Genomic DNA, 14,215 nt, shown 5'->3' with positions numbered 1-14,215 from the left:
CCCACACTTGCCTGAATTCTAGGCCGTTGATCAAGTTGATTGATCGATTGCTGTTGGTTGGTGTGATTACCAACGAAGATGTTGAAAAGTTACTGATAATGATTGATCCAGAGACTTGGGATCCATCGTTCGAGAAAGAAGGTAAGGATGAGCATCGCAAGGGCTTGCTGACTATGAAGATGGCAGAAGGTGCCAAGCTTCAGATGTGCTACCTCTTGCATCACTTGTACGACGTCCAGCTGCGTCACAGGACGGAGAGCATCATTGCTTTCGCTCACGACTACGTGTGTGATCTGCAGCAAGATCAGTTGAGAAGGTAGGAAGTCGTAACATTACGAGTATTTCGTTCGATTACTAATGAGAGTCTCTACCAACAGATACATCGAGATCAAGCAATCGGATCTGCCGAGTGCTGTGGCCGCTAAGAAAACTCGTGAGTTCCGTTGTCCACCGCGGGAACAAATGAACGCAATTCTGTGTTTCAAGAACCTGGAAGGCGAAGATCTGGAAAACTGTTCCTGTGGAAGTGAACTGCGCGAAAGATTGATAGAATTCCATGAGAAGCTGATGGGCAAGGTTTCGTTGAATGCTCTACAAGAACCGGAAGAAGAGTCTGCCGAGCCCGTAGATGAAAGCAAACCGGGGGCTCTGAAGAAGCTGTACAATTTCATTAACGCCGTCAAGGAATTGGAGGAAGATCCTAAAGAACCAGAGGAAGTTGAGAGGAAGACTCCAGAGGAAGTCTTCCGTAAGGTTCTCATCAAGCAGATCGTATCATGGGCGGAAGAGTCCCAGATCGAAAATCCTAAGTTGGTCCGAGAGATGTTCGGCTTGCTGGTCAGACAGTACGACACAATCGGTGAACTAATCAACGCTTTGAATAAAACTTACGTTATCAACTCAAAGACAACTGGAGATGTTGCCAACATGTGGGTTGGTTTGAGCCAAATCCGTGCCCTTTTGCCAGTACAGATGAGTCAAGAGGAAGAAGAATTGATGCGCAAACGTTTGTGGAAACTGGTCAATAATCATACATTCTTTCAGCATCCTGATTTGATTCGCATCTTGAGAGTGCACGAGAACGTTATGGCTGTTATGATGAACACTTTGGGTCGACGCGCTCAAGCGCAAAGCGATGCACCCGTACAATCCGCTGAAGGCGAAGAAGCCCAACCAAAGGAGAAAGATACATCTCATCAGATGGTTGTGGCATGCTGTCGTTTCCTGTGCTACTTCTGTCGTACTGGTCGTCAAAATCAACGCGCTATGTTTGACCACTTTGATTTCTTGCTTGAAAACTCCAACATTTTGTTATCCAGGCCTAGTCTTCGTGGTTCCACCCCACTGGATGTAGCTTATTCCAGTTTGATGGAAAATACCGAACTTGCTTTGGCTCTCCGTGAACACTATCTGGAAAAGATCGCAGTCTATCTATCTCGTTGCGGTCTGCAAAGCAACTCTGAATTGATCGAACGTGGCTACCCGGATCTAGGCTGGGATCCCGTGGAAGGTGAACGTTATCTGGATTTCCTACGCTTCTGTGTCTGGGTCAATGGTGAAAGCGTTGAAGAGAATGCCAATTTGGTCATTCGTTTGCTGATCCGACGTCCGGAGTGCTTGGGTCCTGCGCTTCGTGGTGAAGGTGAAGGTTTGTTGAAAGCCATAATCGATGCCAACAAGATGTCCGAGAAGATTGCCGAGCGTAGAAAAATGCAGGATGAGGCCGAAGGTACGATTGCCGGTTTAGGATTCTCGCATCCTCTTCCCGAAGGCGATGACGATGAAGACTACATCGATACCGGAGCTGCCATTCTGTGTTTCTACTGTACGCTGGTTGATCTGTTGGGCCGTTGCGCACCGGATGCATCGGTAATCGAACAAGGCAAGAATGAATCGTTGCGAGCCCGCGCAATTTTGCGTTCCTTGGTACCACTGGAGGATCTCCAGGGTGTGCTGGGTCTTAAGTTTACGCTGACCAATCCGGCTGCGGGCGAGGAAAGGCCCAAATCTGACATGCCATCAGGCTTGGTTCCTGGACACAAGCAAAGCATCGTGCTGTTCTTGGAGCGTGTGTATGGAATCGAAACGCAGGAATTGTATTACCGACTGTTGGAGGACTCGTTCCTCCCTGATCTGCGTGCAGCTACTATCTTGGATCGTAGCGACGGATCGGAAAGTGACATGGCTCTATCTATGAATCGCTACATCGGCAATTCCATCCTGCCGTTGCTCATCAAACACTCCAAGTTTTACAATGAAGCTGAGAACTATGCTAGCTTGCTGGACGCCACCCTGCACACCGTTTACCGCATGTCTAAGAATCGCATGCTAACCAAGGGACAGCGCGAGGCCGTATCCGATTTCTTGGTCGCGCTGACTTCAGCAATGCATCCAGCTATGTTGCTGAAACTGCTGAGGAAGCTTACCGTTGACGTCTCCAAGCTGTCCGAGTACACTACTGTAGCTCTACGACTGCTGACGCTTCACTACGATCGCTGCGCTAAGTACTACGGAACAACGGGCAGTGGACAAGCTTCACAATTCGGGGCATCTTCAGACGAAGAGAAACGACTCACCATGCTGCTGTTCTCGAACATCTTCGATTCACTTAGCAACATGGATTACGATCCAGAACTATTCGGTAAGGCTTTGCCATGTCTGATTGCCATTGGTTGCGCTTTGCCACCGGATTACAGTTTATCCAAGAACTCCGACGACGATCTGTACGGAAAACCGACCACCAGCCCCGATCAACCGCATTACAATCCGCAACCAATTGATACTACCATTGTCCAGTTGACAAACGACTTGAACCAGATTATTCAGAAGTTCAGCGAGCACTACCACGACGCATGGGCAAGTAAGAAGTTCGAGAACGGTTGGAGCTATGGTGACCAATGGTCTGATAGCAATAAAACACACCCACGTTTGAAGCCGTACACTATGCTGAGTGAATACGTAAGTTTAAAAGGGATTTGTTTTAGTGTATCTAAAACCAAAATGTTTGATTTTTCAGGAAAAGGAACGCTACAGAGAACCTGTTCGAGAGAGCCTGAAAGCCTTGCTCGCACTGAATTGGCGCGTCGATCACTCAGAAGTCGATGTCCCTCATTCGAACCGTGGATCTATGCGCAGACAATCCAAACCGAATCTTGTAAGTACATAACTGACCTTCTTGATACTAACTTTTCAAAACGTGTAAACTAACCAAATCACATTCAAAAATTGACCAAAAATCTACCCTTCCAAACTCAAACCCTGGTTTGCCAACAATTGGTTATCTTTGTGGAAACGCCCTTTCCTCGTGTGACACCCCCACCACCATCATTGGATCGCACTTAACACCCAAAGGAATTACAGGGAGACACAGGATCACCGTTCAACTACAATCCACATCCGGTCGACATGACCAACTTGACGCTGAGCAGAGAAATGCAGAACATGGCCGAACGTTTGGCCGAGAACTCGCATGACATTTGGGCCAAGAAAAAGTTCGAAGAGTTGCACCAATGTGGTGGCGCCGTCCATGCTCAGTTGGTCCCGTATGATCTCTTGACCGATAAGGAGAAGCGTAAGGATCGTGAACGATCTCAGGAGTTCCTGAAGTATCTGCAATATCAGGGTCTGAAGTTGCACAAGTGAGTTCGGGTTATGCAAGTGTAGTGTTTTCAGCGATGGGTAACTGATTTTTCGTTCTAGGCCATCTCGTGGTATGACTGAGGAACCGGGAGTTACCGCTGCAGCTATCGAAGCTCGCTTTGCCTATTCACTGCTGGAGAAATTGATTTCTTACATCGATCGTGCCACTATCAACATGAAGTTGCTGAAGCCCTCGACGACCTTCAGTCGTCGGTCATCGTTCAAGACCTGTTCTAGGGATATCAAGTTCTTCTCAAAGGTCGTGCTTCCATTGATTGAGAAGTATTTCTCAACAAACCGAAACTACTTCATTGCAATTGCTACCGCCACGAATAACGTAGGTGCTGCGTCGCTGAAGGAAAAAGAAATGGTGGCTTCTCTGTTCACCAAACTGGCTAGCTTGTTGCGATACCGAATGGCAGCCTTTGGCGCTGATGTGAGGATCACCGTCCGTTGTCTGCAAGTCCTGGTGAAAAGCATTGACGCTAAATCGCTGACTAAGGCCTGTCCGGAGTTTATCCGCACATCTATGCTGACGTTCTTCAACAACACTGCCGACGATCTGGGCCAGACGATCTTCAACTTGCAAGAAGGAAAGTATGATCGTTTGCGTGGTACGCATCTGAAAACATCAACTTCGCTGGCGTACGTCAATCAAGTTATACTACCAGTATTGACAGCGTTGTTCGATCATTTGGCAGCTTGCGATTATGGTAGCGATTTGTTACGTAAGTATAGCTCTTGGCAATATATATCATTTGTATTATGTTGAATCTATTTGTCCGTTCCAGTGGACGAAATCCAAGTGGCATCGTATAAAATTCTGTCTTCTTTGTACACTCTGGGCACTGATACCACGCTTACTCGGGATCGCAAGTATCTCAAGACTGAAATCGAACGGCATAAGCCGGCCTTAGGATCTTGTTTGGGAGCCTTCAGCTCTTGCTTCCCGGTGGCCTTCCTCGAACCGCATGCAAATAAGCACAATCCGTTTTCGCTATTGAATCGCATTGCCGATACTTCCTTAGAGGCTCAGGACATCATGACCAAAATGGAGAGCTCCATGCCAACGCTGGAAACGATACTGTCCGAAGTCGATCACTTTGTCGAGTCGGAGAAGACCTACCAAGATGCTCAACATATCATAGACGTAATTCTACCTTTGCTATGTTCGTATCTTCCATTCTGGTGGAACCAAGGACCCGACAATGTCAGTCCTCAATCAGGAAATCACGTGACCATGGTCACAGCGGATCATATGAATCTCTTGTTGAAGAATGTACTGAAGATGATCAAAAAGAACATTGCCAATGAAAATGCACCCTGGATGACTCGTATTGCTAGCTTCACCCAGCAGATCATTATCAACAGTTCCGAAGAACTGCTGAAAGATGTCTTCCTCCCGTTGGCCGAGCGTGTCAAAAAGCGAGTTGACAGCATGTTCCACAAGGAAGAGAGCTTGAGAGGTTTCCTCAAATCATCTACGGACGATACTTCCCAAATAGAGGCTCAGATTCAGGAAGACTGGCAACTGCTGGTCCGTGATATCTACTCGTTCTATCCACTGTTGATCAAATACGTTGATCTGCAAAGAAATCATTGGCTCAAAGATAACATCGCTGAGGCTGAGGAGCTCTACAACTACGTTGCCGAGATCTTCAACGTCTGGTCCAAGAGTCAGTACTTCCTGAAGGAGGAACAGAACTTCATATCTGCCAACGAAATCGATAACATGGCACTGATTATGCCGACTGCCACGCGCCGAACTGCTGCTGTATCCGGCGACATGCCAGCCGCCGGTGGAAAGGTCAAGAAGAAGAAGCGTGCGCGCGATAAGAAGCGTGACAAGGACAAGGAAATCCAGTCCAGTTTGATGGTCGCTTGTCTAAAGCGTTTGCTTCCAGTTGGATTGAACCTGTTTGCCGGTAAGGAACAGGAACTGGTTCAGCATTGCAAGGATCGCTATCTGAAGGTGAGTTGGACAAACTACTGCAAGTTGGGCAATTGATACAACAACAAAAATGTCAATATTTCAGAAAATGCCGGAATACGAAGTAATTGAGTTCGCTCATACTCAACTGACCCTACCGGATAAGCTGGATCCGGCGGACGAAATGTCCTGGCAGCATTATCTGTACTCCAAGCTGGGCAAAAAAGAAGACACCATTGTTCAGGAATCTGTCGAGAAGGCAGATAAAAAGCAAGGCAACAAGATCGAGGAAACCGTCGAACGCATCGTCGCCATGGCCAAGGTTCTATACGGATTGCACATGGTAAGTATTCCGATTAGTCCAATTACAGACCCCACCCTTTATAAGAAAACAACCAATCCAGACATCATTTCATTAAAATTGATATCGCATCGATTGAATCAGTCATCAACATTCCAAGATAGTTATTATGAAAATCCAACTTTTTTGAAATCGATAGAAGTTTCATTTTCTAAAGTACACTACTGTATTGTTTCCGGTATTACATCTAGATTGACCATCCACAACAACAAAGTAAAAATGTTTATAGAAGTTGTGTGTCGATACAGAGAAAACGAGCGGTTATTGCTTGTTTCAGACATGTCTCCTTACATTCACTGCCAAGGTTTATAGTTTATAATTTTGTTGCTCGAAAAAACTACCTTAATTCTATTTGTTTTTTCTTTTTTTGTGAGTTCTGTTTTTATCTCATTCACTGCCGTAATAAGTTGTTGTATTGCCAAGAAGAGGATTGTTTGAAACTTTAATCTTCTCTCGAATTTCCATTAATGCATACAAAAATTGATTAGTTTTGTTTCTCTCACACTTCTTCTCCAAAACTAACACTCACTGAAACTTTCAGCCAGAAAGCTAAGCTCTACCAAAACCAACATCACATGTTTGATCAAAATGACAACGCATATAGTTTCTCCTTTGACAAGCTAACAATCTATTCACACTCGATGGTCCATACTAACTAAGCAATGACCTCCTGCATCAGCATTGGCCTAACTAATCGATCACCAAAAACAAATATTCCCTTCGTTCCATGAAACAAGTCCTAACAATAGTTGAAATTTATTTCCCAAAAACTAATGACTTCTTCAGCATAGAGATCCCACAAAAACTTTATCTTCCTTTCCTTATTCTTGTAGTTTGAAAATATCCATATGTCACTATGTCATCAATAAGAAAAATTCCCAATGTATCGATATATCCCATCACAAATTCATTGAAAACTTAGAATGACTGCACGTGTAAAAATTTCTATTGTTCGGTCTTATCAGCGCAATTCACCTATGAATCTATCTCTTTAAATGCAGACCACTTTTTTAGCAGAACAGTAACTACTAACTTCGCACTTAATTAGATCACAAAACCGTCTGATACTCTTTTTCTTTAACTTTTCCACTTATTGAAAACTTGTTCTACAAATCCAATCCACCACTTGTAATCCAAACGACAAATCCAACTGCTCACTCTATAATCGTGAAGGTAAATATGGATTCTCCTGCGATGTAAAATAACTGTGACTCGAAATACTGCTGACAAGCTTAGATTGACGCTTAAGGTGAAACATCTCGGAATCCAAAGATGGCCGCCACAATGGCCGACTTGTGCCCCTACTCACGTTTTCAAAGGCACTAAACTGGAGAAATAGTTGGCAAACGCTTTTGATCTTCTTATTTTAAGCTTTCGGCTAGCGCACAAAGCTAAAATAAGATGTGCACTGTTGTTGGATGGGGCCTTCCTTAGCCGAGTGGTTAGAGTCCGCGGCTACAAAGCAAAGCCATGCTGAAGGTGTTTGGGTTCGATTCCCGGTCGGTCCAGGATCTTTTCGTAATGTAAATTTCCTTGACTTCCCTGGGCATAGAGTATCATCGTACCTGCCACACGATAGACGAATGCGACAATGGCAGCTTTGGCAAAGAAAGCTATCAGTTAATAACTGTGGAAGTGCTCATAACACTAAGCTGAGTAGCAGGCTCTGTCCCAGTGGGGACGTTTATGCCAAGAATAAGAAGACTGTTGTTGGATGCTTTCTTCGCGAGATTTGTGCCTTTGAAGTTTTAGTGCAATCTAAGAAGTTGATTCCAAACTGTTTCATTTTAATATGGTTTATTACCCATCTATCTTACCCATCTTGCCGGCATGGTATAACCGTTCACTTATGACAGGGGTCGTTCATAAAATGTGAGATTGAGTGTGCTTTCCAGAGTTTTGACCTCCATCTTTTGTCATATTTTGGTAAGGACGCACAGTGCGTTGCTCCATAAACAAAAATCAAATTTAAAGTTATTTTTTCCAGCGATAATAAGTATCCACAAGTGTTTATAGATAACATCCGTTATCGAAACAAGTATTTATAAGCTATACAAAGCACTAAAACATCTACGACAAGCGTCGAAAGAGACAGCTGTCGAAGTAGCAGAAAAAACAAATTTTGTCGCATGTTTTCAGCATTCCATTCAAATAGCACGGAGAGTGTCGTAATCAATCTATTCTTTCAAAATCTAAAAGAGAACATGACTGAAGGTTGGTAAAGTATATTTGATGTGATGAGAACACCAATTTTAACTTAAAATATGAGAAATTGGCACGTTGAGTTGGCTATAAAATCAAACTTATGAAATACTAACATGTAACTTTGATTATCGATTCAAGCACAAAGCCAAAATAAAAAGTGCACTGTTGTCGGATGCTTTTTTCGTGAGGTTTGTGCCTTAGAAGCTTTAGTGCAATCCTAGAAGTTGTTTCCAAACTGTTTCACCTTAACCAGCACAAGTATGAAAATGAGTTGTTTGTGATAAAAAATCCGAAAATCTTGCAACGCTATGTAGTCTCGGCTCAACCAGACATTAACCAGAGCAAGCTCATGCTTAAAATAATATATTTTAAATGTAGTTTCCAAGATTTTATTCAAATTTCATATTAAAACTAAAAAAATAAAAATAAAATGCGATTTTGTTGCATAAAGGCGTATAAGTCACTTTTGCAGCTACGAGTGAGAAGAGACATACTTACAAATAACTTCTTACATTATAAGCAATAAAAGTTCAAATTGCAAGACTTTTCTTGGCAGTTTTGCGATTATGCGTCTAGTATATGTCGTTTATGCAAATTGTTGCTCTTTTGATCAGAAACAACTTACCCTTCCATAACAAGGTGCTCAAATGGCTTGATCTTCATGTTTTGATTTTTTTCCCGCATCTCCATACGTTCAACGCACTGTGGGACGCTTCGAAAACTTTGTGTGGATCGTCACGTTTCCCTTACTGCCCACTTCTGCCTAAAAGCTTGACGTAATTTATGGACGGCCCCTATCCAAGAACAGGATTTTAATTATGTGATAACTCCAAGACTCTATGACACTACCCCGAACGCCATTACCCCGAATGGGTCACTACCCCGAACGCCATTACCCCGAATGACTTTTTTAGACTTAATCTTATGATTGTACGATGCCTTATGAGTATTTAACGAGTTTGGCTCAACAATGTATTTTTCAAATATTAAAAGATAAAAAAGCAGTTAGTTTTTCTGCAATTATTTTTTTATAATAATTAATAATTTTTAATTTTTGGATTTGTCCTCTAAATTTGGTGAGATTCACACAGCCACATTGCAATGCTCTGAAAAACAGCCTATTTCGAAAAGAAGGTTGAATTTGTTATGAAAAGGATAGCTATAATATGTATAAAATGAGAATGTATTAAAGTCTCTTATTGGACGTCGGTAACCACTTCCTTCACCCATTTTTGTAGGTATCGGGCTATTAGCATTAAGTTCTTCTTAAAGATTTTGTTTCGTAAACGATGGTAATGGAAAATCACCCTGAAATAGTTGCAGAAAAAAAAACGTTAATACACTTGTACATGTAGAAAAACGGCGGAATTCTTTATATGAGAATTTACTAAAGAAATCCATACATTAACTTCAAGTCGTATAACGCCTGAAAAAAAAATAATTGAAAAAAATAGACAAAATTACTAAAGGAATTTCTGAGACAACACATAGCGGGAATTTTTGTCGAAAAATAAGGCTTAACTTTCAAGGAATATCGGCATGCATGAATGGCTGGAAAAATGTAACAAAATCGACCATAGTGTTTTATTTCAGCAATAAATTTTCTCTTTGATTTTTGTTCAATGTTTAGAATATTTTCTCATGAATAAATGTATTGCTTAAACTATATTTTTTCGACAAAACTTTTTATTTCATAAGCTATTTTTTTAACTTCCAACAGAGTTGAGGCGAAATTTTTCAAAAGCTTTTCGATATTTCAATAGAATTTTAGTGTAATCAAATTACTCAAGGAATATTGAAGGGTGGCTTGAGAATGTTTGCAAATCTCTTGGAAGTTAATCAAATGATGTTGTGGGACTTGTTCATACTTTCAAAGCGATTTCCTCCTGCTTCTTTTTATTAGCAAGTTGATTCCGGAATATGCTCCCGGATTTACCTAAAAATTCTACTTAATCTTTCGAACTTCAGTTTTTCCTCAAAATTCCTCCAAAAAATCATTGATTCTATCAAATCTAATACTGAGATATTTTGTTAAAAGTTCTACTAGAAAGTCGTTTGTAAACTTTTTTTTTTCAATATTTTTCCTAAAAATAAATCCCTTCTTTAGAAATAATTTTACCAATTATTGTCAGAATCAATATTCTTGTTTTGAATGTTTGTGCAATACGAGGGCGGAATTTCTAGACGCTTTCTGATAGAATTCCAGAAAACCAGAAGTCAAGGAAGGATAGATTTCGAGTGTAATTTCCAAAGAAGATGCTGATAGAATCTTAAAAAAGGTAAATTATAGGGGTTTTGAAAAATTACAGAATATTTAAACGTGTAGCTCCGGATTTCTGAAAGTCCATCCATTTTTCAACAAATTTTCAAAGTAATTGACAATACATATTGGTAATATTTTTAACAAATACCGGCAATATTTTCGCGTTAAACTTCTACTGTACTACAAAATAATCGATAACAGACCATTCAAGAAAGTTTTTTTTGGAAATTCACCATATAGTATCATAAAACTTCGTAGTTCATACGATATATAATCGAAGTTATAAATACTTTCAGCAAAACTTCCATCCGTTTTAACACCGATTTTTTTCTATTAAAATAGACAAAGAAAAACTAACAAGTTTTTTTTTGTAGTAAATCCTACAAGGGCCACTCGACCTTTCTTGTGCGGTACATTGTCAACAAGTTTCATAAATTCTGCGGTTCAATCCTTGAATTTCTCGACTACGACAGTAGTATGTAAGTGTTTCTCGTGAAATCTGATATGGAGTGATTCGTGGAGGAGTTTGTTTAGCTATCCCTAAAAATATTTAGAAATTCATGGAGTACTTTTTGAAAAAAATGGAGGGTGGATAAAGTTTTAAATTTTATTTATGGAAGAATTCTGAGATCACCATTCGAAAAACAAATTGGAGTTATTTCTAGAACTTGAAATAATACTCGATGGAACTTCTGGAGAAAAATTGCAAAATAATAGTAAACTTGAAAAAAATTCTTCAAAAAATTCCCAAAAGAATCGTTAGTGCGATTTGAAGAAAAAATCTCTGGAAAATACTTAGCTATTAGGAATTCCTGTTATTTTTTTCGGGAGAATTTTAGGGAAACAATAATACAATTCTCTAAGAAATCTCTGAACAAATTACTCTGGAAATCTTTGAGTATTTTCGTGGAAAATTTTTTGGAAGAACAGTTTAATATATTCCGTTAGGAATTTAACAAGAATATTAGAATTCTTTAAACATTTCTTTGTTAGACATTTTTGGAAAAATAAAATGAAAAGATCAAGAGAGTTTTGAAGGAATGCGGGATGTTGCTTCTTGATTTTAGAGGAATCCTAAAAATAATTACCTGTGAAAAAAAAGACAATAGATCTGCGGAGAACTGTTCTGAGAAACCATGAATAACTTTTCCAATTGAATTTTTGATTACTCATGAAATTTGTATGGAATATGACGAGAAATTCTTAGAGTAACACCTGGAAGATATTTTTTTTTGCTGGGAGTCTGGGAAACTTTTGCAAGAACTTTGAAAACAAACTGTTGGTAAACTTTCTGGAGAGTTCGTGAAAAAATTTCCTTGCTTGGTGGTCTTGAAGACATTTTTTATGCGACTCCTGGAATTTTTTTGTATTATTTTTTGGAGAAATCCTCAGTAATTCCTGAAAATCCTAAGCGAATTATGAACGAACAACTGGAGGATACTTTAAACTAACAATTGGAATTTATTTGTAACAAGCACTTCCAGGAGAAATTATTAAAAGAATTTCTAATGCAATCTCTGACGGAATTCTTCAAGATATTTTTTAAACAGTTCGATAGAGATTCTTCGAGAAATTTTCTGGTGAGATCAGAAAGTCTGGGAATGATTTTCTGAAAACTGGTAGAGGAGTTCTTGAAAAGTACGAAAATTCCCGTAGGTGTTCCAAGAGGAATCTCTTCAAAGCACATGATTGAATCGTATGAATCGGGCATTCCTTGTGATTTTTTGCTAGGTTTATTGATTTTTTTTGACTGGATTACAAAAAGGATGAATTTGTAAATATAAATTTACAAATATCACTGATGTGCTGCACAATTAGACAAAATAACAAATAAATAAAATCAATACAAATCTGTTGAAACTACGAAATTTCTGAAAATCGTGATTATTACGACCGACATTACATCTGTAAAACAAGTATATGCTAGGCCCCCCCTAGCCCCCCTCCAGAAAAAAATCCTAGCTATGCCAATGGCACTTATCCAGTTTTTGCACATGTCCCACTAAATGTCAATTTTCAAATAGTTAAGTGCGAAGTAAAGAATTATTTCTGCTAAATAGCCAGCTATAACCATTCACATAATGCATTTCTAACTCTAGGTTTCGGGCACTGTTAGTTTTGGAAAGAATTGTACTTTGCATTAATTATCACTTTTTTTCGCGCTATCGGTTTTTAATTATACGTACAAGTTTGATTAAAATGTTTATCAGAATTAAAAGAAAATGTAAAACGATTGTATTTTTTTTTCTAAATAAATGTAACAAAGGCGCAGTCTGAAACAAAACTTTGTGCTAAAAAGTTCTGCACATAACCAGCATTTCTTCCTAAACGAGTTTTTTGTGGGAGCGAAATTTATTTTGGATTTAATCAAAACATTTTATTTTATTTTTGCACTAGTGTCATGTTTTTGAGAAATAAACCACAACAAAATTAAAAAGAAAAAATTCACCCAACTAGGCATTTCTAACAAGCATTTTGATTTACTCGATTCAAGCAAAACTTCAGCCACTCGGTCATTTATCCATTTTATTTACACTTACACATACAAACATGTACCTTAAGTTTTGCACGTAACATTTCTACACTGATTACAAGTTATGTTTTAACGACCACAGCACCACCCATCGATCCAAATCGCCATGTCTGTACCCTTGAGTTTCATGCCCTGTCTCTCCTTCGCCACCTCCTAGTTGTTAAGCCACACACTACAAACACTACTACACTATTACACCTATCTATTGGCTCAAAATGAGAAATACTAACCGCATTATAATCTACTAACTTGGATACCGCCGACTATATATAGGCATGCCGACCAAAAGCCAACCGTTTAAATGTGAAACTAGTTTTGTCACAAGCACGACGCAAAATGGCTGTTGCATGTATAAGATCAAAACCAATGTATAGATTGAGCAGGTGACTTGTCCACTATTATTACTACTCTATGCACTATTGTTTTCCGTACTCCGAACCCCTCTCCTCCCCTTGATTTGTTCAGCGTCTGAATGCCGAAATTCAAGCATTTGTTTTTGTTCTTTAATGTTCGTATGCATTTCTTTTTGTGTTCGAGTTCGCTTATGTTGTCTCTGATAGTGTTGAATTTCTAACCTAGAACCCTCGCAAATAATTTTAATCTAAGCTACATTTTCTTTGTTCAGTTTTTTTGTAGTCGTATAGTTTTGTTCTTGTTTGAAACAATACTGTTATAAGCATTTTTACTAATCGATATGTTTGTTTCGGGAATGGGCCCATAACTTCCACAGACATCGCGCATGTAACATCTTCGCTAGGACCTACTACGAACTGTGGCTGGAAGACGAGAATGTTGGACAAGAGGTCATGATTGAAGACCTTACTGTAAGTTAAGCCTTAAAGATATCTTCAGAAATCAATGCTTCTAACGTTGTATCTTCTTGTCTAGCAAACATTCGAGGATGCCGAAAAGAAAAAGAAGGAAGAGGAAGAGGAGGAGGGTAAACCTGATCCACTGACTCAGCTGGTGACGACTTTCTGCCGTGGTGCGATGACGGAACGCAGTGGTGCCCTACAAGAGGACGCCCTGTACATGTCCTACGCGAGTATTGTTGCTCGATCTTGCGGTGAAGAGGAGGAAGAAGGAGGCGATGAAGAAGAAGGCGGCGGTGGCGGAGAGGATGAGGGTGGTGCTAGTATTCATGTAAGTTTTTAAACTGCTGTATTTTTGTCCTACAAATCTGAACTAATACCTAACACTTCCAACCCATATCTAACCTAAAAGACCATGGATAAACTCATGGTAAGATGTCTAACCTAGATTATACGTGTGAAGTTCTGTGGA

At 39.9% G+C, this 14,215-nt stretch overlaps 1 protein-coding gene across 19 annotated transcripts in view; it reads left to right on the top strand.

The window, feature by feature from the left end:
* LOC5579122 (ryanodine receptor) overlaps positions 1–14,215 on the top strand; it is a 134,689-nt gene that overhangs the window by 116,014 nt on the left and 4,460 nt on the right. For 13 of the 19 annotated variants that reach the window (XM_021851815.1, XM_021851821.1, XM_021851820.1 and 10 more), the window contains 10 exons: positions 23–316; positions 378–2,958; positions 3,017–3,154; positions 3,352–3,638; positions 3,700–4,367; positions 4,431–5,611; positions 5,676–5,912; positions 6,122–6,234; positions 13,662–13,755; positions 13,820–14,074. In XM_021851815.1, coding sequence (XP_021707507.1) covers positions 23–316; positions 378–2,958; positions 3,017–3,154; positions 3,352–3,638; positions 3,700–4,367; positions 4,431–5,611; positions 5,676–5,912; positions 6,122–6,234; positions 13,662–13,755; positions 13,820–14,074 — 5,848 coding nt within the window. Of the gene's footprint in view, positions 1–22; positions 317–377; positions 2,959–3,016; positions 3,155–3,351; positions 3,639–3,699; positions 4,368–4,430; positions 5,612–5,675; positions 5,913–6,121; positions 6,235–13,204; positions 13,315–13,661; positions 13,756–13,819; positions 14,075–14,215 lie in introns of all 19 variants that reach the window. The other 6 variants (XM_021851832.1, XM_021851827.1, XM_021851833.1 and 3 more) reach the window with 2 other exon arrangements.

Source organism: Aedes aegypti, chromosome 3 (assembly GCF_002204515.2).
Source record: "Aedes aegypti strain LVP_AGWG chromosome 3, AaegL5.0 Primary Assembly, whole genome shotgun sequence".
Lineage (NCBI taxonomy): Eukaryota > Metazoa > Arthropoda > Insecta > Diptera > Culicidae > Aedes > Aedes aegypti.
The sequence above is the reverse complement of the archived record's forward strand: the minus strand, read 5'-3'. Positions and strand labels throughout refer to the sequence as shown.